At 38.6% G+C, this 23,424-nt stretch overlaps 2 protein-coding genes across 11 annotated transcripts; one reads left to right on the plus strand and one right to left on the minus strand.

The window, feature by feature from the left end:
- Positions 1 to 1,164: 1,164 nt before the first annotated feature.
- HNRNPA2B1 (heterogeneous nuclear ribonucleoprotein A2/B1) lies at positions 1,165 to 11,525 on the minus strand. Of its 7 annotated transcripts, none has more exons than XR_014295000.1 (14): positions 11,309 to 11,524; positions 8,524 to 8,559; positions 8,316 to 8,426; positions 8,002 to 8,148; positions 7,492 to 7,702; positions 7,236 to 7,337; positions 7,081 to 7,161; positions 6,305 to 6,367; positions 4,899 to 5,018; positions 4,536 to 4,658; positions 3,776 to 3,858; positions 2,697 to 3,619; positions 2,330 to 2,402; positions 1,165 to 1,714 (listed from the first exon to the last, which is right to left on the minus strand). XR_014295000.1 is itself a non-coding variant. In XM_082632542.1 (12 exons), exons 1-11 carry the CDS (start codon positions 11,312 to 11,314, stop codon positions 3,797 to 3,799), a joined length of 1,062 nt encoding a protein of 353 aa, XP_082488668.1. In that variant the 5' UTR covers positions 11,315 to 11,524; the 3' UTR covers positions 1,165 to 1,714; positions 3,776 to 3,796. The 7 variants fall into 7 exon arrangements, 1 of the variants encoding a protein (XP_082488668.1); XR_014295001.1 differs by having other exon boundaries at positions 2,267 to 2,402; XR_014294997.1 differs by lacking the exon at positions 2,697 to 3,619 and having other exon boundaries at positions 11,309 to 11,525.
- A 690-nt stretch (positions 11,526 to 12,215) lies between these two features.
- On the plus strand, positions 12,216 to 22,924 carry CBX3 (chromobox 3). Of its 4 annotated transcripts, none has more exons than XM_082632545.1 (6): positions 12,216 to 12,308; positions 13,771 to 13,822; positions 16,729 to 16,871; positions 18,303 to 18,465; positions 21,163 to 21,257; positions 21,607 to 22,924. In XM_082632545.1, the coding sequence occupies exons 2-6, from the start codon at positions 13,799 to 13,801 to the stop codon at positions 21,731 to 21,733; spliced, it is 552 nt and encodes a 183-aa protein (XP_082488671.1). In that variant the 5' UTR covers positions 12,216 to 12,308; positions 13,771 to 13,798; the 3' UTR covers positions 21,734 to 22,924. The 4 variants fall into 4 exon arrangements, with proteins under 4 accessions (XP_082488671.1, XP_082488669.1, XP_082488670.1 ...); XM_082632543.1 differs by lacking the exon at positions 12,216 to 12,308 and adding an exon at positions 12,473 to 12,590; XM_082632544.1 differs by lacking the exon at positions 12,216 to 12,308 and adding an exon at positions 13,216 to 13,672.
- The last annotated feature ends 500 nt before the right edge of the window (positions 22,925 to 23,424 follow it).

Here is a 23,424-nt window from a genome sequence, read left to right on the forward strand (position 1 = left end):
ATGCTCACGCACTTAATCGCAATATTGAAAACCACACAGAAGATCTAGTTTCAAAAACTTTTACCAAAGAGGAAAACACTCCAGGTACGGGAACCATCCTCCAAGATGGCTCCCAATAACTCTTGCTTTTTGGTCGTCATGTGATTAAAACCCTCCCCTCCCACACTGTGATCACAAAATAACTTACAAAAAACACTGGTTGTATTTTGAGGATTCTTTTGTTGCTTCACTATGGGTAAAGGAAATAGCCAGTACCAACCTTCAGTCCTGTCAGTAGGCCATTTTGGATTCAAATATTCCAGCCCCAGTCATGTTTTCCCTGACTTACATACAACCCTAAGCTTCAGCTAGAAATCGCACAGCTAAGCTGCTTCCAAATTGCTGACCTACAAAAACAGTGAAGTGAAAATGTAACAGTTCTTTAAAATATTCCCTTTTAGAACAAAAACGTCGTTAAAAAGAAAATTAGCAGCTCAACACACACAACATACACACACACAAAATACTCAACATTACCTATTGCATGTTTCAATAAGCTAGGTCATTTTGCCCCATTAATACGTAATACAGATGTCTTCCCCTATTTGTGCTGGTGTTAAACGCTGGGTATTTTAGGGTTGTATTATACCAACTTGATTTATCTTCAAAAGTTAACTTCTTTGTAGAGCTAGACATTTTTAAGACATTAAGAATTATTTTTTCCTAGTAAATCCACAGCCAAATGTAAACAAATTTATAGCTGACAATGGACGCAAAGCTCATCTTCCGTTAGCCTTCATTAGTTTGACTTACCTGTGAGATACCTCGTATCAAAACCAAAAGAAATAGTTAGAACAAGTCAACCTTTACTCTTTGTCCCCTATTTTTCTGGTTTTTCATTTCAGGTGAACATCCAAGTAAGAAACTCACTGCTTGCTATTAAATTTTATCCACCATGTTTAACCCTTTAAGACAACCACCTGATACTAAGTGTATAACGAAACAGAGCTAATTCACATTTGAGAGAAATGACAGATTTTGTCTCAGTGCCTTTTGCATAGCCACTTAAGCTTGGTTGGACCACTTTAGCTGGTTAGAATCTGTAATGACTTTAAAAACACCACCAGCAATGTTAAACATACAAGGCAAAGCCAGAAATCTGTAGCATTATTCAAACGCTGAATATACAGTGTATAAAGAATGGCATTTTATTAGGGACAGCCAATAATGTCCACAGTGCTTTTCTCGTTTGTCTATCCATATTGAAAGGAAAATGGCAATATGCATTGCTTTGTGAAACTGCTTTAGAAATCTAGTGGATGGCAATCCTTTAGACAACTTAATGTTCATAGAACAAGATTCACATTTTATGTGTAAACATTACACCAAGTATTTGAATACAAAAGTATTTATTTTAATAAACTTTATATTTAAAATAGAATTTTAATCTGTCTACTCACAAAACCTAATTCAAAACACGATACATTTCTCTCTCTAGCTGATCTGATGTTACTCCGTTACAAACAATACTTAATTTGTAATTGTTTTATATTAAGAACCTGTACTAAATGAAGTCTGTTATTTTATCAGAAAACATTTCCCTTTAATCTTAAAGAGTGCTTTTTAAAATGAAGGCACCAACAAGAACTACTTTCAGATGGTACAGAATTTCTTATTTCTTGAAGATTCTGTGGTTGACCACTTCTTCATTAGTTACCTGCAGCAAGACACCTTCCTGCCAAAGGAAAAAAAAAGTATCTGAAGAAGTTTATCATGTTTGTCCAAAGAACCTAAATAATTTCAGTGGTGGTCTTAGGATCAAAGAAGACTCACAGGTGCATACAGTAGAATATGCCCTGATTATCACATTCCTGAAAAGGCAATAAAGCCAGGCAATCAATCTCTGATGACATCTAAGAAATGAAACTTCAGCAGCCAACCTATGTCTCTCCTATAGGTTAGGGATTGGGAAAGAATTACCACATTTAAACCTAAGTATTTAGAATTGGATACTTACAAGATTTATAATGTAGACACTTTTATTCATAAATATAAATTATCTGAAAGTAGATTTAACCATCTTGCCCTACCTTCTCCTTAGCCTGATCCTGATAAGCATGTAAAGCTAGAACCGTATCAAAATAACAGAACAACACGTCTTTATTTTTAATAAAAAAAAAAACCCCTAGTTCACTCAAAACACTTGATCCAAGAAATGTGAATACACAAGGGTGTAACGATGGGAAATTTCATGATTCATTCAACTTGCAGCCTAACTTTTACCTACCATTTCACTACCAACACCACTGAAGGAACCAAGAAAAGCTTTATTAATGATCACTTGGCTTGCCTCAGCTGTTGAAATGAAGCACTTTACAGTCTTTGTGGCAGCAGAATATACTTGTCCATGGTTCATATCAATGCTAAAATTCCAGCAGGGAAAAAAATGATATGTTAAGCACCTGAATCTTCATAGAGGGGGAGGGGGATGGGAAAGAAGGAAAAAAAGGGGGAAAAAAACAACCAAAATAATTTAAGTAAATGACAGATTGGAAAACAGGGTTTATAAAATTATTCTCTTGAGTTTATAAATTGTTAAACTCAATTTATAGCTATGTTAAACTACATGAGAACCACTATACTGAAAGACCATTAAAGAGTATTAGTTTATCTTTTGGGGAGGAAAATTAAGAAAGGAAAAGTAAATGAGATCTTACCTAAAGAAGTTTAACTGAAGCTTAGAACTATTTTGCTCTACACCCTCAGCTTTCGTTGGCATCCTTATAAACTACTGTAGTTAAAGCTTTGTAGAAACAGCACAGTTTCTTAAGACTGGCTGAACTTAGTAGCCGTCAAGAGTTCTCTTGTACTAGACCTGTATCCCTGAAGAGTACCTCGCTGGGGTTATTTCCTTTCCTTGCATTGAAGAAGCAGCATCTAAAAGATCTAAAAAGGTGTTTCTCCTTGCAGAGATATCCCTTAAGTTATCTAGATAATTTAATCCTGATGAATTGCAGACAACACACTTATATCTGACCAGCATTTATCTTACACAAGTATAACAACAGCTTTGCAACGGACCTTAATTATACTACCCACTCCTTAACTTATTTAAAATAAAAAGTCTATAATTACACAATTTCCTTTAGAATTATTTTATTAAATCATAAATGTACAACAGCTTCTTAACTCTACACACGCACTTAAATTTTTTTTAAAGGAAAAACGTTAAGTCTTATTACACCATGATCCTGGCTAATAGCTTTTCAAAACTTTGAGAAAAATCTTAAAAAAGGTTTCACATGTCACCTGAAACTTACAAATTTAACATTATCAAAGAAGGAATGCTTCTACACTCTTACAAAGACCACTAGAAAGAAACAACAATTAAAAAGCTAAGAAACTGTCTCAAAGGCATTTTTTTTTTTTTTACAATCCTTCCTCCACAGTAAGGTAATGTTATTAAATAATCCAATCCATTCACAAAATGGCTCTCTGCATCTGCTCTGGTGTCTTCTGCCATATCACTGCATATTTATGCATGACTGAGATAAGAGTTTCCTTAACATTGTTATTTCGATAACCTGAAGCTGTTCTGTTACCTCTGGGCTCTCATCCTCTCCTATTTATACAGTGAAGCCTGTTTCAACAGAAGTAAAGAGTAAAAAAAAAATAGGTTATGAAATTATCCATCTAACCAGATTTTAAGGAAAGATAACATGATCCTAAAAAGCTTTAACTCCTGGCAGCTAGGTCTCCCAAGACATTAATAACGTGAAACTTAAAAGCTACTTACCCATGGTAAATAGGAAGAAGCTCAATATCGGCTTCTCCCTCCATAACCCCCACTTCCTCCACTGCCTCCTGGACCATAGTTTCCTAGAATTATTGGAACAAGAGAAAGCAAACTTATTTTGATTTCCCAAGTTCTACAGCTGATTTTATTTTACAGCCATACACTCCTTAAAACATGCAGATCAGAGACCATTACTTGTTTCTCCTTAGCCTCGTTAACTCAGAAGATTAAATTATCCAGATTCACAGATTTTTCATTTTTTTCCTATCAACTTGAAAACATTTTACTACTGCTACTCCTTTAGAGAGCTCTCTTCCATGATCATTTAAAAGATGTTTTAAGGAAGTATACCCAGCATTAAGAAACACAAAGAATCTACACTTCTGTCCCACTAACGACTCTCAACAATGATCTGAACGAAAAGTTGAGATTTACTAAATTAGCTTTCTGAGAGTCATACAAAATTTATACCACTTGCAATACGCTCAGCAATTTTATCTGGCTTTTTCTTAATCAGCCAAAGCCACTGAAAACATCTAATCCACTTCACTAACCCCAAAATATTTTATATCACTGAAAATCCCACCCCCACCACAACAATCCCCCCCAGTGATGTTACATTTTTATTTTCCCAAAATTTTACTCTTAATAATTGATGGGAAGTGTTACCAAAGTATAAATAAACTTGAAAGTTATCTTTCTTCGAAGTCATGCAACACTTAATATTTTCATCACAAATTTGAAAAATCGAATAAATTACCTCCACCATATGGTCCTCCCATGTTTCTGCTACCACCAAAGTTTCCACTCTTCATTGGACCGTAGTTAGAAGGTTGCTGGTTATAATTTCCAAAATCATTATAATTTCCACTTCCATAATTTCCTGTAAAAAATTGGGAAATTTCTGTACAATAAACCCCATAACACAACCAAATATTAAACCAGTGATACATGCTAAGTACTTAAAATTCCCCACAAATCAGAATAAATGCAAAACACCTATCTACAATTCTACATTTTTTTAAAAAAGACAACCATCAACAATGAAATGAAAAATCTCACGTGTTGAAAATCATTAATTCCAATCCAAATTCCCACATAAAGATGCAGGTGAATTTATTACCTCCTCCATAGTTGTCATAACCACCTCCGTAGCCCCCACCCTGGTTGCCATATCCAGGTCCTCCACCACCATATCCTCCTCTTCCTCCTCCATAACCAGGGCTACCTCCAAAATTGCCACCTATTATAAAATAAGCCTTTAAGTAATTACTTAATATTTTCAATGCCATTTGAACACCCACTTCCAGCTTTCCAAAACACGTATTTTTTAAGTAAGATATTCGTCCTACAAAATCTCTAAAATCCTCAAGGGCACATTCTGATATCCAACCTTCGTAAACGGTTGGGGGTGGGGAATGCCTACCCACTAACAACTGGATAAAACCTTTAGAAACAAATAACTATAATGCCACAAGTCTCCCCTAAAACTAAACACACATCATGGATTCTCTGCAAGGTATCCTGAAATCCTTTTTATGTTTTGTGTAAGGTTGTAGGTGGGGTGGGGCAGACAAGATGTGTAGACTAATAGAACAAAGGAGAAGTACCACATCTTCCTGCTGGTCCAAAACATTAAGTTCCCAACTCATGTTTCCTTGTGAATTACCATGTCTCTTAAATAAAATGCCCACCACCCTTCTCCTGAGTAGAAATGGGGGGAGGACCAGAAATTAGCAAACTTGCATGTAATTAAACTTAAATTGGTCTTCTCAGATTGCTTGCACAGTAAGTACAAAAACTCATCTTTCTCAAACCAAATCAATATTTGGATTTCAAAGCAATATTGGAAATAGTGAGACTTATGTGACTCCTAAGTCATGCCTAAAGAGGGCAAAACCAGAAATAAGGCCTATTATTTAGATCAGTTTTCAATGTCTTGTTCCTTTCTATTAAGACATTTGTCAGCAAGTATCACTCTTTTCTGTACCTCAACAAAACATATCACTTGATATTTAACAGTGGCTCACCATCTTAGCTAGACACAGGAGCACACTTGTGTATGTTTTGGAAAAGTTCCTTCGGGGACTTTTGGAACATTATCCTCCTGGACTCATCTTGGTAAGAGCTAAGATAACACAAGGCTCTTATATACATTCCCCTTACATGTTGATCTTGCTCATAACCACTTTTCTATACTTTTTCAGGAAAACAGTATACAAAGTATCACATCTATCTTTAATCCTCTTGCTTGAAAAACAACAGGACAGCTTTAAATGGCATTTTTAAATTCTCATTTAAAATCTACCCAACTGATTTTGCAAGAGTACACAAACACCTACAACCATATTTTTCCTTTTATAATTTACAACAGGTAAGATGCACATCAGAATAAAAATCCAAATAACTGAACCATTATCACCTAATCCCTTTACAAAAGGTAAAACATTAAGAAAAATTTCACGTATACACTCAAAAATGGACAACACACAGTGGGATTAAATCTTAAGACGCGTAGAAGAAACTGACCTCCAGGTCCTCCTCCATACCCATTATAGCCATCCCCAAATCCACGACCACTTCCATATCCATCTGTTAAGGGCAGGAAAAAAAAAAATGATTATTTTCCTGTGGTTCATGCCACTCAATTCCTTACCCTCCCTTCCTCCACGTTATCTATTAGTATCTATGAATGAGAGTTATTAGGAACTCATTCCCCTTATGCTGTACACTGGTGTTACTGTGTATTTTATGCTGTATTTTAGTGTTAAAAATACACTAAAGTATGTGATTCAATTTCATCATCAGGATAACTGCCTGATTTGGGGCTTGGACTTGGCAAACCTCCACTTAAGATATTAATTTATAAAAAGGAATGACAATGGACAAAGGCAGTTTTTCTGCTGGCACCACACTACATTAATTCAGATTAACCTACATATAAAGCCCAAAGCAAAAGAACAAAGACACAGACCTCTTCAAACTTACACGTATAAGCCTCTACAATATTTCCACCAACTATTCAGGAATACCTCATAAATTTAAGATGGCTGCACTATCTTAACTTTTCCAGAAACTGAAAACCATAAAGGATCTATGCAATTATTTGTCCTTGACTATAACTACAGGACTTTTAAAATGTTACCTCTTGCCTAGCCAAATCAGAATATCCCATCAGGACAGAACCTACATTAGATCTTAAGAATAACTTTTTAAAAATTAGGCTGGATTTCCTAGATTCTAATTAAAACTCACTCATAGTTTTCAAGCACATTCACCCTTCTAAACTTAGAAGGCAGACTTACCAGATCCTCCTCTGAAGTTACTTCCTGGTCCTGGTCCAAAATTTCCACCACCACCACGAGAATCTCCAAAACCAAAGTTGCCTACAATAAATACCCTGGTTAGTAACAAACACTTATACAAATAAATCTTAAGAAAAAAATGGAATTGAAGTTACCTCCTCTTCCACTTCTAGAACTTTGGACTTCCTGCATTTCTTGTCTAGATAAAGCCTTCCTTACTTCTGCATTATGACCATTGATAGTATGGTATTTCTGCACTGTAATGAGAAGTTCAGAATCCATTAAGTCAGCATCCTATAATATTAACTAAGTTACAAGTTAAACTTTACTTTTTAACAAAGTTTTAGGTGTTAACATACTCAAAACTTAAAATGTGAAAGAGCCACACCCCTAGCACTTATGGACACTTACACACAATCTTATCCACAGGATCATGGTCATCAAAAGTAACAAACCCAAAGCCTCTTTTCTTTCCAGACTGCCTATCGGTAATTATCTCAATGGTATCAATTTTTCCATATTCCTCAAAGTAATCTCTAAGATGATGTTCCTCAGTATCTTCTTTAATTCCACCTACAAACAGCTTCTTCACAGTTACATGAGCCCCTGGCTTTCCAGATTCCTGAAACAGAAAAAATCATCCTGACTGAAGAAACCACAAACATGAACGAAGGCACACTACCTGAGTAACATACATGGCTCCTATCCTATGACCAAATACTAAGGCACCTTATGAATAAGAACCTAGTCTTTGAAACAACTTTTAAGTACAGAAACCCAACGAAGCTCTGTTAAAGAAACAAAACCACTTTGAGCTAAATACAGATAACTTTGTTCAAAAGTCACTTTCTAATCTTGAGCAAGAGCGAAATGGAATTTTCCTCAAAACTGTTTGAACAAACAAGTTATGTATTTGCTCACCTCTCTTGCAACAGCACGTTTTGGCTCAACCACTCTCCCATCAATTGAATGAGGTCTTGCAGCCATGGCAGCATCAACCTCAGCCATGGATGAAAAAGTTACAAAACCAAATCCTCTTGATCTTTTGCTTGCAGGATCCCTCATTACCTTTAAATCCAAAGGAGTGATGTTACTATTTAATCTCATCACTTACAGCATTTTAAAATAATGAACATGAATTTTAAAGTGATTTTCTCCATGATTCACTCATTTTAAACAGAGAAACCCAACACTTGAAGGACTACTATCCCTAAGCACTTCCACACTTAACGTACCACACAATCTGTAAGTTTTCCCCATTGCTCGTAGTAGTTCCTCAAACTTTCTTCTGTAGTTTCAAAGCTCAAGCCACCAATAAAGAGTTTACGGAATTGTTCCTTTTCTCTCTGGAAAGGAAAACATCATTTCAATTTTTATTTACATTTTCTCTTTGTATGCAGGAAATTAAATTCTTAAATATGAGGTGACCTGCTGGCAGAGTACCTTTTTCCTCTCCAAAGGAACAGTTTCTAAAGTTTTCTGGGGGGGGAAAAAAAAAACTTACATCAAATTTAAACCATATGTTAAACTGCATTAGTTGTGTTACACCAAAAAAATTGCCTCAGCTGAACTACACACGTTTCAAAATCATTAACGCTTGATCTAAATTTACTTCACATTAAATTATTTTAAACAAATCTAGCATAACTTAGTTAAAAAAAACTTTCTGAAGAAAAAGGAGCAAATCTACTCCCTGGTGACTGAAACGCTAAGATTCTTATCAAAATCTGAATCCAATCCTATAACCCAGAACAGAGAACTTTAAAATATTCCGTTTAAATATAAAATTTTAAAATATGAAAATTGTTGCCTTTTTATAACCAAGAGTTGCCATTTATTTCAGGATTCAGTTATTTGAAAAGTGAGTTTCCCTTCATTGCTCCCTCTGGTGGTGATTCTAATGTAACGCAATTTTCAAAAACCTAGTATTCTCTCCCCATATACCAACTCTCCATTACAGAAAACATTAAGTGTTCAATATATGTACCAAAATATCCTTACAATTTACCTCTCTTCTGATCAAGGCAGAATAACTTTCATAATTAACGGTATAAAACTTTAAAAAGTTTTAACATAGCTAGTTTTTGACATGTAGACAACACAGAAACAATCTGAACCGTGACTGAGCATAAAAGCAGAAACATAGTAAGACACTGTGATCATCTCACTTTTCAAAACCATAAAAATATTTAAATGACCACTCTGACTATCCCGTAGCTACAAAGTACTACAATTTACACTTCATCATGTTGAACTTAGTGGTCTTCTGGCAAATTACACAGCATAAACAACTTTCACATGTGAAAAGAAAAAGAGCCTGGGCTGAAACCTCAATCCTTACAAACAAATAAGTTGCATTAACAGCTCTGTATTTTGGGCTATGAGTTAAGGCAGGCTGGGTCATTGTTTTCAGTTGACTAGGTTAAAAAACTAAGAATATTCAGAAACGAAAGTTAGTCACAATGTCCGTGACCAACTTATCAAACAGCATTACAACTCTCAACCCATAGTTCTATGAAGTTCCTCTCTCCATGCATGACATTCTCCCAACAACTCAGAAAATACAGCGATAAGCAATTCAGTTTTTCCCCTACATAGTTAACTTTTCAGGATTCTGAAAATTTTGAAAACAAATTATCAAACTAGCTCCTGAGACAATTAAAAAACAATTATAGAGGTTACTTAGCATACTGATATTTGGACTCTTAAGCAAATTTTATTTACTCCAAATATTGTCAGTTAATAGGCCTTTTAAAACCGAAATAAATTAGATTAAAAAATGCATCTACAACTTTTACAAATCACTAACAAAGGCAAAAACTCATTACTTACCTCATTTTCCAAACTTACCCGCTGTCCACTATCGATTACAAACAAAGTTATTTTATAAGCGTGCTTAGGGTCAAGGAAAATACCCAGGTAGACCCCCTTCGCTTGAGACCTTATGCTTATCAATGTAATCATCAACCATGATTGCAAACATAAACGAGAAAAGCAAGTGACAAAGTTCAAACACACAGCGGACCAGCCTAAAAGTTTTGTATATAGCAACACACGCATTGAAGGACTGAGCCATGCTTTAACCAGTGTACAACTATAAAGTCATTTTTATTTCATTTTCATCATGATTTCTAGCTTATCACTAATAAATACCTGTGGTGTTGCCCAGTAAAGATTAAATTTCCCAGTAAAAATAATATTTAAAATACAAATACTTCGTTTCAAAGAGAATCCTTCAGGAAAATAAAGGATTCTGAACCGGAATGCCGCCCCCCTACAGACCTCCTTCCCCCACGGCCTCCCACATAGTCGGTAGTAAGCCGATGGCTCTAAATCTTCTTCTAAACTTTCCTACGATTCAAGTTCATTTTTAAAATTACCGCAGACCCAGATAAAACCGTTACTCAAATAAACAAAGGCTGGAAAACAAAATGTGGTCTTCATACTACCGCTCGCCTTAAACCGGGCCCGACACCCTATACGGTTTTACCTCCTCCTAAGCCGTGCGAACCCGCCCTGGAGAACGCCGCCCCCTCCCCCCGCCCTTCGGTGCGGCTCCTGAACGCAATGGCGCCATTTCATCGAGGGAAAGGGAGCGAGCCTCTAATGAGGTGCGCAAGACTTTAAAGACCCGAGCTCACAACACACTCGGAGTCGACCTCGAAACGGCATGAAAACAGTCCGAAAAAAAAAAAAAGTTAACCACTTCTATTCTTTGTTAAAAGAGTAAAACTAATTGAACTTAAGAGAGTTAAAAGGAAAACACTGCGAGGAAGGAGAGAAATGAAAATGGCGGCCGCCAAATCCGGTTCCCGGGAGGGGGGAGGGGAAGCTCCGCAGTCCCGCTCGCGAGGACCCGAAGCCCGCCGAAACGCTCAAGCGCGGAGACGCCGGGGTCCCCAAACCAGCGTGCTGTAAAAAGGGAGTAGGAATTCCTGCCTCCGCGCCCCATTTTCACTAAAGTGGGGCTGCGTCCGCCATGTGGAAGCTCCCCATCCCCCACCCCCAGCAAAGGGAAATGGCGCCGGGAGACTGAGGGTGGGGAAAGCGCTGTACCATCAGGCCTACACTAAACGACCCCTCTTCAAAAATATCCTGAGACCAGCCGCTTCTGAAGTGGCCCAATTTCGCTGCCGCTCTCCCACGGAGGCGGATGGCCGACTTCCAATGAGGAGCCAACGGCCTCGCCATGCCCTTTCCAACAACTCATTGATTTCAAACCCGTTACCTCCATCGCGGACTCAGTCGCTTCAGCCCGATTTCCCGCAGCCGAGCGAGATGAGAGAGATCTCCGCGGACGAACACGAACCGGACTCGTCCTGGCGCTGTAGTGAGAACTGCCGCTGGTCGAGAAACAACGCCGCTAAGAGCACCTCCACTCTGGACCCGGCGCTGCTGCTACTGCCGCTAGAGCCGCTGCCGCCGCTTTTCTAGAACCTTCCCCCCGACTAACGCGTCCGCCCCTACGTCAGGCCGTTGCGTAAACGCCCTAACCGCCGCCAATGGCGGCAACGCTCTACGCTCTACCTCCTTGCGCCAAGTACGTGCCCCTCCCCCTTGCGGCCAGTAGTGGTGCTTGACGTCAGTTGCGTAAAAGGGCTCTGTGAATGTGGAAGGCACGAGTTCTGCGTATTTGACTCTCGGAACTGGGTCCAGCCCCCGCCTTAGCGCAGGGCAGGTGAGAAACGGTCGCGCATTTTAAAATTAACGCTGTTGGGAGGAGCTTAATCTTCAGCCCAGAGGTCCAGCCCCCTCAACCCCGGAGGTGGTCCTTATAGCAACGCTTTGATAATCTCCCCCCACCCCCGTCTTAAAAAAAATCTAGTAGCTTTCTCTACTGCCTTTTCCTTCCCCCACCCTTCCTCCTCTGCGCGGAGGACCAACTCGGCCCCTTCCGGAAACACCCGAAGCGACTTCTAGTCAAAAAATTACACTTCACGCTCCACCAACCTAACCCTGGCCAACGCTTTTGGGGTCGACCTCGCGGGTAGTCGAAAGGGGCGCTCGTTTTTATTTCCCGATTCCCCCCCACACACACCTACCCCCAGCGTTCGGAGGCACCCAACCCCAGGGGCAAGGAAGTGGGCGGAGTCCTGTTTTGGCGCCAGCCACTACTGCTGCAAAGCAGGAAAAACCTCCGCCGAGGAGACTTCGGTCACGGCCCTCACCCACCCCTTCCCTCTCCCTCCCCTCCCCTCCGAGGACCACCAGGCGCCACGCCACGAACGGTAAGCGCCACCGTCACCGCCCGCTCTCCCGCTCCCTCTCCCTCCCGGGCTCGGGCTCCCGGCGGGCACTGCGCGGCGCACGATCCCTCCCCGCCGCGGGGCGCGCGCCCACCCCGCCCCTCGCGGCCGCCGGGCGTGGGCGGTGCCACCTTCCCCTCCCCCCAGCGGCGGCCCCGCGCGCTGCTCCCCAGCCCCCTCCCCTTCGGATGTGGCTGGAGCTTGAGGCGCGCAGGGCCGGAGACGGTGCAGACCCGGGACCCGGAGCAGCTCGGAGGCGGTGAAGTCGGTGTCTTTCTTTTTCTCTAGCTTTCACTCGGTGGTGTTGCTTAAGATACCACATGCGCCCCAGAGGCCCCCAGTTCCCCGCTTCCCATCCCTTCCCCGCCCAACCCTGAATCAGGAGCTGGTGGGAAGGAAAGGAGAAGCGAACAGAGACCCCGCGGCGGGCCTGGCGCTGGGCCGGCGTCTGTAGTTGGTTTAGGGGACGAGACTCTTCTCCCCAAGGTTGAAAGCTGTGGCGACAACTGCCTTATTTCTAGACAAAGCGCATTTCTTTCTCCCCTCCCCCATCCCGGATCAAGAAGAGGGGCTCTCCTTCCCCTCCCGGCCTCGGTCGGCGACTTGGGCCTCCAGGGAGGGCGGTGCATTCTCCCGTATCCGCGCGGCCCGATGTCCGGAGGCTGCGGCGGGCGCTTCGTTACGTGGCCGCCGCCTGGTCGGGGGAGGCGCGGGCCCCGTGGCGCAGTGCCCTTGAGCCCCCACGCCGCGGCCTTTGTTTCTCCCCGCGGATGCGCTGACCACGAGGCCCGCGCTCCCGTGGGGGGGAGGGGGCGGGGCGGGGGCCGGGCGCTAAGGCCTTGTTAAGCCGGGTGGGGCAGGGGCTTAAGGGGAGCGGATGAAAGTGCAGAAAAGAAGTGATTTGGTTTCAAAAGTGGCACAAAATGGGACTGGAACATCTCGGTGTGTTTTTCCTTTAATTTTTTAACTAGTGATTGGAAAGGGAGGGTTGCTAAGAAGAAACCAGGTTGGGATTACATTACATAGGCGACTGTTTGGACTGTTAAGTGTAGAGGAGAAATTCACAGTAATTGGTTATTGTGATCGTTTGGGCAGTCATTTGATTTTGAACCAAACTATTTGGCCATTTTAAAAAAAATTCTGACTATGGTTATAAGTGGGATTTGGATAGGGAAAAAAAAATTGTCTATTTTTTACCCTGTAAAGCTTTCTCGGGTACTAACGTGCCCGGTAAGGTTATCTAGGTACACTTGGTTACAACACTGATACACTCTTAGGCATGTATCACTACTTCGTGCAGAATCTCAAAACTGCTTCTCTGTGGATTTGTATACATGTTTGATAACGTGAGTTACCTAGGTGGGGGTTGGAATCCAAACAAAACTTATGTTTAGCCACTTTTTTGTGTCTTGCAAACTTTTTTAACTGTCATGCATTTTTCTAGTAATAGCTCTTCAAGTCTGCAATAAAAAATGGCGTCCAATAAAACTACATTGGTAAGTTAATGACAACCTAAAATATTTAAGGATCTAACACAAACTTTTTTTCTCCAAAAATTATAACTTTGCATCTCTGTGGTTGAGAAATTTACATCCATATATAGTTTCCAGTCCCTTCTCGCCCCACTGTTATTACGGGGAGAGTTAGGAGCAAAAAGGAAATTACTACATTGAGATATTTATTGACTTGGCTTAATAGTGTCTTGATTCGTTTAGAGAAACCTAATCTTGGGAGAGTAGCACGAAATAAATTTTTACCAAGTATTCTTATCTTGAAATAAAGATACAAAACTTATGTGACCTGGAAGAATGTTACAAGCATACACAGACAAAGCAATAAAGCCCTTGTTGATTGGCATACTATTCTCTAAATCACTCTACTGAATTCTAGGGGAAGCAGGTATTTTCAGCATTGCCCTGTTTAAAGAACAGTTAGTTACCTTGTACACTTAGATGGAGACAAAAGTCATTGAATGTTTCGAATTGGTCACTGTCATATTTCAAACTTGCTTATTCTAAAATACAGAAGGGTCTTAAATCATTGCAGTGCGTTTTTTTTAATACACGACATGAAAAAACATCACACATACGTTCAGGAAAGAGGAAACTAGATATTCTGGATCTTTTGAGCAATTAAGTTTTTTCTCTCCAGCAGTTTCTTAAACCCACAGTTTGCATTCTTAGGCTTCATTAAAACTTCTATAAACCTGTAGACATGTATGTATTCAGCCATGTCAAGTTTGGAGTTTTAACATAGCCATTGGAATATTTACATAAAAATCACGAAATTCAAAGTTATGGTTCCCACAGTATTTAATTCTAACACATTGCGTTAATAATTGCAAGTATATAAAGGTGAGTGTAAACATCTAAATAAAGCAAAACGGTTTTGGTTTGTGTGTTCTCCCCTTGGGTTTCGCAATATAAAGGGCATGTTGGTGATTTTTAATTTGTTTCATCATTAGATTGCACTTTTAAGTCAAACATCCTGAGAAACATTTAAATATAAAGCCTGTCTGGTGGCATAATTTATTCCCATCAAAGCCATCAATGGAAAAAGCACAAAGCATAATCTGTGCTTCCTCAGGATTGAACTGTCCTTCAAATTTCATAATTAGTAAACCAAAATGTAGATAATTAAATTGGCTTTACAATCACCAGTATCAAAAGTATTGGATGGGAAATGAAATAGCTGTCCCTGAGACTGAGGATGAATATAGATAGAGAAAGCAAATAGATGCTTCTATTAAAATTAAATTGCTTTGCATACAGTTTGATAGTCTTCAGAATCTACCTAACTTTGCATTTTAAAATAATTTTGTTAGTGTTGTGAGATAATGTGTGCTGTAATTTAAATGGGAAAGTGGGTGGATTTTCTTTTATAAAGAAAAGGATGAGCATTTTTAACTAGTTTATGGGTACCATAGTAGTAAATACTTCATTTCTTGGACCAAATTTTTTTTATCTTTCATTTTCTGTGTTTATTTTTGTTTTCCTGTTTACTCTGTTAGCCTCTTAGTTTCATGGACATACTTTTTTTGTTTTTCGTTTAGGATCAGTGTCTGATAAGCTTTGGTCTTTACCAGTTTTTCTTCACTCTTTCCACTACCACCATCATTACCTTCCTTGTACTGTACGGAGTCAGAAGGCTATTTAACTGGGTGCAATACCCAAGTATCTTGACTAATGAAAGTTATAAGATATGACATGGGGAATGGTATCCAACAAAATCAGGTGTTTGCTGCATTATTTAAGTTTCAGAGGATTTTTATTTCTTACATGTGTGTGTACACCTCTAAATGATTACGAATTTTTAAATGTCTTTCGCAGTCTTGAGCCATTGCTGTTAATTTTTCTGCTTACATGCTTTAGGAGGGATGACTTTAGTGACTGAGCAATTAATTTTTTTTAATAGCACCTGTTTTAAGGTGAAATGATTCCAAGATGAACATAACATGTGGGATTTCTCCCCTTAGTCTCTTAATAACCATTTCCGGGTTTTTTTGAAAGTTTATCCATTTTCAATAACAAATCTGTTTTGAGTTATTGGTCTGTTGAGCTTGGTCTCCTGCTTCTCTCAAAGAGTGTTATACCAAAAAAAAAAAAATATCTAACCTAAAAACTTGTAAGTTAGTTTCATTGGCTACCACTTTAGAGTCTTTCTCTTGAGAAGCCAAGAAAAGGATTTTTTCACATTAGATAATTAAAATGATGCAGCATTTTGGCCTCTTGAAGTGACAGCATTATAGGTTTGTTCTGGGTGGTCAGTGACATTATATATAGAGATTATGGGGAAATGATCTTGTCCTTTTTAACCTATTTATGGTCTCATTGGTTGACCCTGCAATTGATATCAGGGTTCTGAACCATGTTTTTGTTGTGCAGTTATCTTTTCTCTTAAATTGTTGACGCTTTTAACATCAGTGTTTCAATTGGGAAAGGGGGTCTTAGTGTTTGGGGGCTGTAGTTTTAATGGGTCTATGGTTCACTAATAAGACCTGTCACTACTAGTTATTCTCCTTTGTATCATTCTCTAATAGTTTCTAATAGTTGTTTGTTGCTGTCCTGTGGTTAAAATGAGTGAAAACTCTACTAAATTTGGGCTTGTAGACTACATAGAAATAAGACCAGGAAAAGATAAAACAATGCTTTCAAAGAATGTTTTTGATTGTATTATTTCAGTGAAGGGTGGTGGGTGATAGTTTTGAGCTAAAGCCACAGAATCAAGAATTCCTTTATTTTATTAGCTGTTAACTTACTTTTTCAGAAGGTATCTGCTCTTGGATATAGATGTGGAAATTTAGGTGTCAAATGCAATGGTAATATAAGTAGTCTAGCCTTTAAAGTGTACTAAAAAAATAAAAAAAAAAGATATTTCTTAAATCTCTCTTGTTTTGTTTTAGCAAAAAATGGGAAAGAAACAGAATGGAAAAAGTAAAAAAGTCGAAGAGGCAGAACCTGAAGAATTTGTGGTAGAAAAAGTACTGGACCGACGTGTAGTGAATGGGAAGGTGGAGTATTTCCTGAAGTGGAAGGGATTTACAGAGTAAGAAATCTCAGTGCTTTTATTATATGTTTAACGGCACTTAAGTAACATTTAAAATTTGTTTTTAGTCTAAGATCTTTTTATCCATTTTCTGTAAGTTTCTTTAAATTTAAAAGCACCTTTAATCCAGGGTATCTTGTTTGAGGTAGGTTTAAAAAGAGCCATGTCTTTTGCCTACAGTGGTAACCGAGCAGATTTGAGTCTAGTTGATTACCTTGGAGAGTCAAATTTATATAATATAGAGTACAGTTTGCTTTTTAATGTAGTTGGATACTGTACTACCAAGAATACCTAACGTACACGGTTTTCCTCCAGAGGACGTTAAAAATAGTGAAGCTATGTAAGGTATACTAGTGGGTCTTAAACAGAAGTGCTCATCGTAATTCAGGGCCTACACTAGGTTTACTGTATGCTAAGCTCTAAGAAGTAGAGCCTGGGCATTAACAGACCAAGTTGTAACCAGAGGTTAAAAGCATCTTTCCTAGCATCTCTAAAATGATTCATTTCATTCTGTCCAGTTCTGTAAAGGCTTTCTGGATCAGAGCACACAAAGTTAGCCATCTTGTAACTAGTGGTGTAGGGTGACCTTACTTTCACATTTGGTAATTGATACTCATTTTCTTTCCAGCCCTTCTGAAAAACACATGGAAATGGTCATCTCTGCCGTATATCAGGGATTGGCAGACTTTAAGAGTCACATAGTAGATAATCTAGGCTTTGTGGGCTTCTGTCACAGCTATTCAACTCTGAGAATGTAGTACGGAAGCAGCAATAGGCAATACATTAAACAGATGAACATGGCTGTGTTCTAATAATGCTTTTGTTTATGGGCCCCAAAATTCAATTCCATGTGACTTTTATTGTGACATTTTTTCCCAACCAATTAACAATGTAAAAAACAGTCTTAGTTTGCCAGCCATACAAAAGGCTGGATTTGACTTGTGAGTTGCCAACCCCTGTTTTATATCACTTCCCAATTTGAGTACCCAGCAGAAATTGAAAATACTGTCTCACATTTGAGAGTGCCTCTGAATTGCTGTGTTTTAAAACACAGTATTGGAGGCCTCAACCCTAGGAACAATCTGATAAAGTAATTTGAGGTGGGAACCAGGAATCCACCTTTTTTAAAGGCTCTTCCAGAGGAATTCAAAAGTGAGTTGTCCGCATAACTTGGAAAAATACTGGTTCCAGTTGTTCTGCTAGAGCCAGGTTCAGTTTAACCTTGGAGGTAATAACATTGCCCACATAGTACGAACTGTGAAAGTAGACACAAAAGGAAGTATAGATTCCCTCAAAAGAATGTGAGGGGAGGGGGGAAATGATTAATATCTGCAGTACAGAGGACTTTTTGTCAGGTATGTGTTAAATGGATCTGGATGATGGTGATGAACCATGTTTAATTGAATGAATTTTTTTTTTAACCGAATACAGTGCAGACAATACTTGGGAACCCGAAGAAAATTTAGATTGTCCAGAGTTAATTGAAGCATTTCTTAATTCTCAAAAAGCTGGTAAAGAAAAAGATGGAACAAAAAGAAAATCTTTATCTGACAGTGAATCTGATGATAGCAAATCAAAGAAGAAAAGAGATGCTGTACGTATAAAACATTGGCCAGCAAACTGGCTTTTTGTAAAAGGATGATTTGATTTTTTAAATACTTCTTAAAACTCAAGTACTTTAAAAATATCATTAAAAGGCCTTTTAAAAATACTTAATATTTAATATTTGGGACAGAAAGGATAGGCATGGTTTACCCTACGTTGTGTAAATGTCTGGTAAGTGCTTACACCACTTAAAATTGTGCTAGTGTTATTTTGGATAGATTGATGAATTTGACTTCAGATCAGACGATTTCCTCTGATGTAGACCAGCTGTCTTAAGTAAAAACAATACAAAATTGATCATTGAAAATCCCTTGCAATACAGTGAAAACAATCTACATAGCACATTTTGATTACAGATCATTAGTGAGTGGTAGTGACCAAAACTTTGGCACATGATTCTTGTATTGCCAAACTACTTTGATTTTGAAGTATATAATCTTGGATAATAATTTTTTTATTAATTTTTATTAGCATAAAATGAGATAATTGGTTCATTCACTGCATGTGTATTTTGAGCCAATCTTTGCTTCGTTGATTTCTTTGTGGCTTTGAGCAAATTACATAAATCCTTGCTTTTACCCTCAACTTTAAAACATACTTGTCCTGCCTTTTGGCCTAACACAGCAATTTGGGAAAAGGTCTTGGGTCTGAATTATATCTAGGCTTGGGGACTAAACATACAATACAGATTTATTGATCAGGACTTTGGATTTAAAATTTGATCATTTGGGGCTTCCCTGGTGGCGCAGTGGTTGAGAGTCCGCCTGCCAATGCGGGGGACATGGGTTCGTGCCCTGGTCTGGGAAGATCCCAAATGCCGCAGAGCGGCTGGGCCCGTGAGCCATGGCCTCTGAGCCTGCGTGTCTGGAGACTGTGCTCCGCAACGGGAGAGGCCACAACAGTGAGAGGCCCGCGAATCGCAAAAAAAGAAATTGATCATTTGAACTAGATGCTAAGTACTTCGCAGTCCATTAACTTGTTTTGTTTTGTTTTTTTTTGGGGGGGGGGCGCTGTGTTGGGTCTTCGTTGCTGCCTGCAGGCTTTTCTCTAGTTGCAGCGAGTGGGGACGACTCTTCATTGCAGTGCGTGGGCTTCTCATTGCGGTGGCTTCTCTTGCTGCAAAGCACGGGCTCTAGGCACGTCGGCTTCAGTAGTTGTGGCGCACGGGCTTAGTTGCTCCGAGGCATGTGGGATCTTCCTGGCCCAGGGCTCGAACCCATGTCCCCTGCATCAGCAGGCAGATTCTTAACCACTGCACCACCAGGGAAGTCCCAGTCCATTAACTCTTAATGACAGTTCTGTCAAGCTTATAGGTATTACCCTCATTTTTTACAGAAGGGAAACAGAGGTGGGCTACAAATTTGGTTCTGAACACTTTAGCAGCCAAGGCAAAAAGGTAACAATCTTAAGAAGCAGTTGTAAGTAAATTGGAAGTCAACCACATGCTCAACAGAAGCACTGTTTAATAACAATAGTCATCCCGTATTGAGCCCTCGTAATGTGCCAAGTAGTGTTCTAAATTACTTAATTTGCTTTTCATATACTTTACAATTTCTATGAAACAGATAGTATTAATTGTATGTATTTTATAGAAAATGAACCTGAATCACAAAGAAGTTAACTTGCCCAAAGCCACACAGCCAGTGAAGGTTAGAGTCATCATTATAACCTAGGCAGTCTGACTCCAGAGCTCGAGATAATGATGTAAAAAGTCTCATGGGGAGAAAGGATTTGTTATGTAAGCACTTCTCTTTTTTGGTCTCAAGTCCCCTTTACACTCTAGAAAATTATTTAGGATCCCAAAAAACTTGTTTATATGGATTATAACTATCACTACTAACTGCATTAGAAATTAAAGTAGAAACTTACACAGTTTTGTATATTCAGTTAAGAATGACGAAGACTATTACATGTTATTCATAACTTTTCATGAAAAATAACTTTAAATGAGAAGAGTGGCATTTTACATTTTTGCAGATCTTGTCAGTGTCTGTCTTAATAAGGCATTAGTCCTGTATTCGATTTGCTGTGCTATGTTGTTTGGTGGAGATATGCAGAGACAATTTAAAGTCACAGATACATGAAAAGAGGAGATCTTGCAGATAAACAGATACTCCAGAAGGTCTCAGGCATCCCCGGGAGTCCCTCAGACCACAGTTTTGGTTTATACGAAGTATTTTATAAGGTTTACTGTAATTCAGATTGATTACAATACTGATTAGTCTCATTTTAAAGTTTTTATTATTTTGCTGTTTATAGTTTCTGTGTGCTTTAAAAAATAACGTGGGTAATTTAGACGATTCCTAGAAGTAATTTGAAATACTGACTTTCAAGAATTTATAATTATTAATTGATTTAGAATTACCAAAAAAAGAGAGATTGGGGTTTTTTCCTGCCTTTTGGTGTCTTTGAATGAAGAAAGTTTTGTCTGTTTTCTAGATTTATGATTCAGAATATTTTAGACATCCAGATTTGTTTTTTCTACTTGTAAGTTTAATGGAAGTTAATATGTGTTTTAGTACTAAATATGGGCTCTTGCTCTGGTCATTTGTTTCACCATCAGAAGGTTTTTATTTAAAAGTTATATATCATGAAAACAAATTGGAAGTTAATATTGTTAGTTTGCTCTCTGAAAAAAATGTGTGGGAACATTTATGTAAATAATCATTTAACCTCTTTTAAACAGGCTGATAAACCAAGAGGTTTTGCCAGAGGTCTTGACCCAGAGCGAATAATTGGTGCCACAGACAGCAGTGGAGAATTAATGTTTCTCATGAAATGGTAAGTGTGTGGGTAATTTGTTATATTTTAAAGTAAGAATAGATAATATTTTTTAAAAACTTGTGAATTTTTAAAAAACATATCTACCTAGGTTTTATAAATAGTTGACCATCATTAGGTAGAGAGTAATTATCTGCTAAAAGGATGATTCTAGTTACTTTGCTAAAGCAACGAGTGGCAAACTGTGGCCTGTTTTGGAAAATTAGGTTTTATTGGAACACAGCCACAAGTAACCACATAACCCTGAAGCAATACCTTTTGATTGAGTTATGATCCTTAAGTGAATGGTTAACAGTTGACAAAAAACAGTTTAGACTTTTTAATTGAATATTTTTTTTCCTCACAACAGGAAAGATTCAGATGAGGCGGACTTGGTGCTGGCAAAAGAGGCAAATATGAAGTGTCCTCAAATTGTAATTGCTTTTTATGAGGAGAGACTAACTTGGCATTCTTGTCCAGAAGATGAAGCTCAATAATTGTTTGCATTGCTTTTTATATATATTTATATATATATATAAAATCTGGGTCTTGGTTTTTTGATTTATTAGTGTGAAGAAATAACTACATTCTAATGAAAATCCAGTTTGATATGTTCGTTTTGAAGTAGTATTGGGGAAGTTGTTGGGTTTTGGGGGGTTTTTTGGGGGTTTTGTTTTTGTTTTTTTTGCATCTGTAGCACTGGTTACTTTGAATAAATAAAAGCTTTCTGTAGTTGCTTCCTTTAGCATAAAAGAACATTTGATACCATGGTATATTATTTCCTCTGCATTAGAGAACAGCTTTTCTAAATGTTGGGGAAAATCTCCATAGTCATTACTCAATCAGAATTTAGAATTTGCATTTAACTCATATATGCCTAAGGACCATTCTGGGTTTTCTGTATGTGTATACATAAAATACATATGTAAATGGTTTGGGGGTTTTTTGGTTATTGTTTAAACACATTTACCAAAACAAAAACAGCCTTTCACAACCATGGATGAGCCCATGTTTCTGGGATTCTGTCATTTTGCGCAATAAAAGAAATCACTTCAACTTAAATTGAAAATTTAAGTCTTAACCTTTCAAATAATTTTGTAATTAATGACAAATTAAACCATTTAAATTGGGTAATTTTTTAAAGCAGCCCTATCAGAATCTGCATCCATATCTACCATCATATAAATGCAGTTTTATATGTAAAACCCCCCCGAAAGGAAAAGTTTATCTCTGTCAACCCAAATGAAAAAAATAAAACAATTCTGGTGTTTTAATTAGCCAAGCAAGACTTAGTTAAATGGACATTTAAAGCTTCCTTTTGGAAAACCATTCTTTTATAAGAAGTTGAAATCTGTGTGCTGTATTTACTGAAAGACTGATACATGGAATGTCTCAGACTTGTTAATGGAAACCTAATCAGGTGGTTAGAGATGTTGGCAGTTTAGGATCTGCAGGAATAAATGAGTGAACAAAGTTTTCTAATCTAAACTTGACCTGCATGTTTTTTCAAACTTTACCCCAGCCCATTCCTTAAATGTAGGCTCAGTCTTCTCAGTATTTTGGGTTACTGGTTCAGCAGAAGCCAGGAAAAACGATAACTTTGTAGTAATCAGAATGTTATTCAACTGTATATTGTTTACTTTATTGTAAATACTGGTGAACAGTGGTCAATAAATAGTTTTATATTCCTTTATGTGATTAGACTTTTTTTTTAATCTGATGCCTTTATAGTGGGAGTAGAAACACATTCACTGTATTAACTTCATATTTGTAAATAGCGTGATATCACTAAGGCATTAGAGTACCTGTTTTAGATCCTTTGAGTTTAGGAATTTCAAGTACAATATTACCACAAAAAGGTTTTCTTGTTAAAATGAGTTTCAGCGGACTTCCTTGGTGGCTCAGTGGTTAAGAATCCGCCTGCCAATGCAGGGGACACGGGTTTGGGCCCTGGTCCAGGAAGATCCCACATGCTGCGGAGCAAATAAGCCCATGTGCCACAACTACTGAGCCTGCACTGTAGAACAGGAGCCACAACTAGTGAGCCCGTGTGCCTAGAGCCCGTGCTCCTCAACAAGAGAAGCCACCGCAATGAGAAGCCCACGCACTGCTACGAAGAGTAGCCCCTGCTCACCACAACTAGAGAAAGCCCGTGTGCAGCAAGGAAGACCCAATGCAGCCAAAAATA

Source organism: Mesoplodon mirus, assembly GCF_964341445.2.
Source record: "Mesoplodon mirus genome assembly, chromosome: 9".
NCBI classification, from domain to species: domain Eukaryota; kingdom Metazoa; phylum Chordata; class Mammalia; order Artiodactyla; family Ziphiidae; genus Mesoplodon; species Mesoplodon mirus.

What these genes read in the sequence shown, in the direction of transcription:
- HNRNPA2B1 (XM_082632542.1), bottom strand. An exon ending in GAAAACTTACAGATTGTGTG is followed by an intron (nt 8,149 to 8,315) that starts GTACGTTAAGTG and finishes TTGGATTTAAAG; the next exon opens with GTAATGAGGGATCCTGCAAG. An exon ending in GTATGGAGGAGGACCTGGAG is followed by an intron (nt 5,019 to 6,304) that starts GTCAGTTTCTTC and finishes ATTTTATAATAG; the next exon opens with GTGGCAATTTTGGAGGTAGC.
- CBX3 (XM_082632545.1), top strand. Translation starts at nt 13,799, where the DNA reads ATGGCGTCCAATAAAACTACATTG. An exon ending in AAGTGGAAGGGATTTACAGA is followed by an intron (nt 16,872 to 18,302) that starts GTAAGAAATCTC and finishes AACCGAATACAG; the next exon opens with TGCAGACAATACTTGGGAAC. An exon ending in TTAATGTTTCTCATGAAATG is followed by an intron (nt 21,258 to 21,606) that starts GTAAGTGTGTGG and finishes TCCTCACAACAG; the next exon opens with GAAAGATTCAGATGAGGCGG.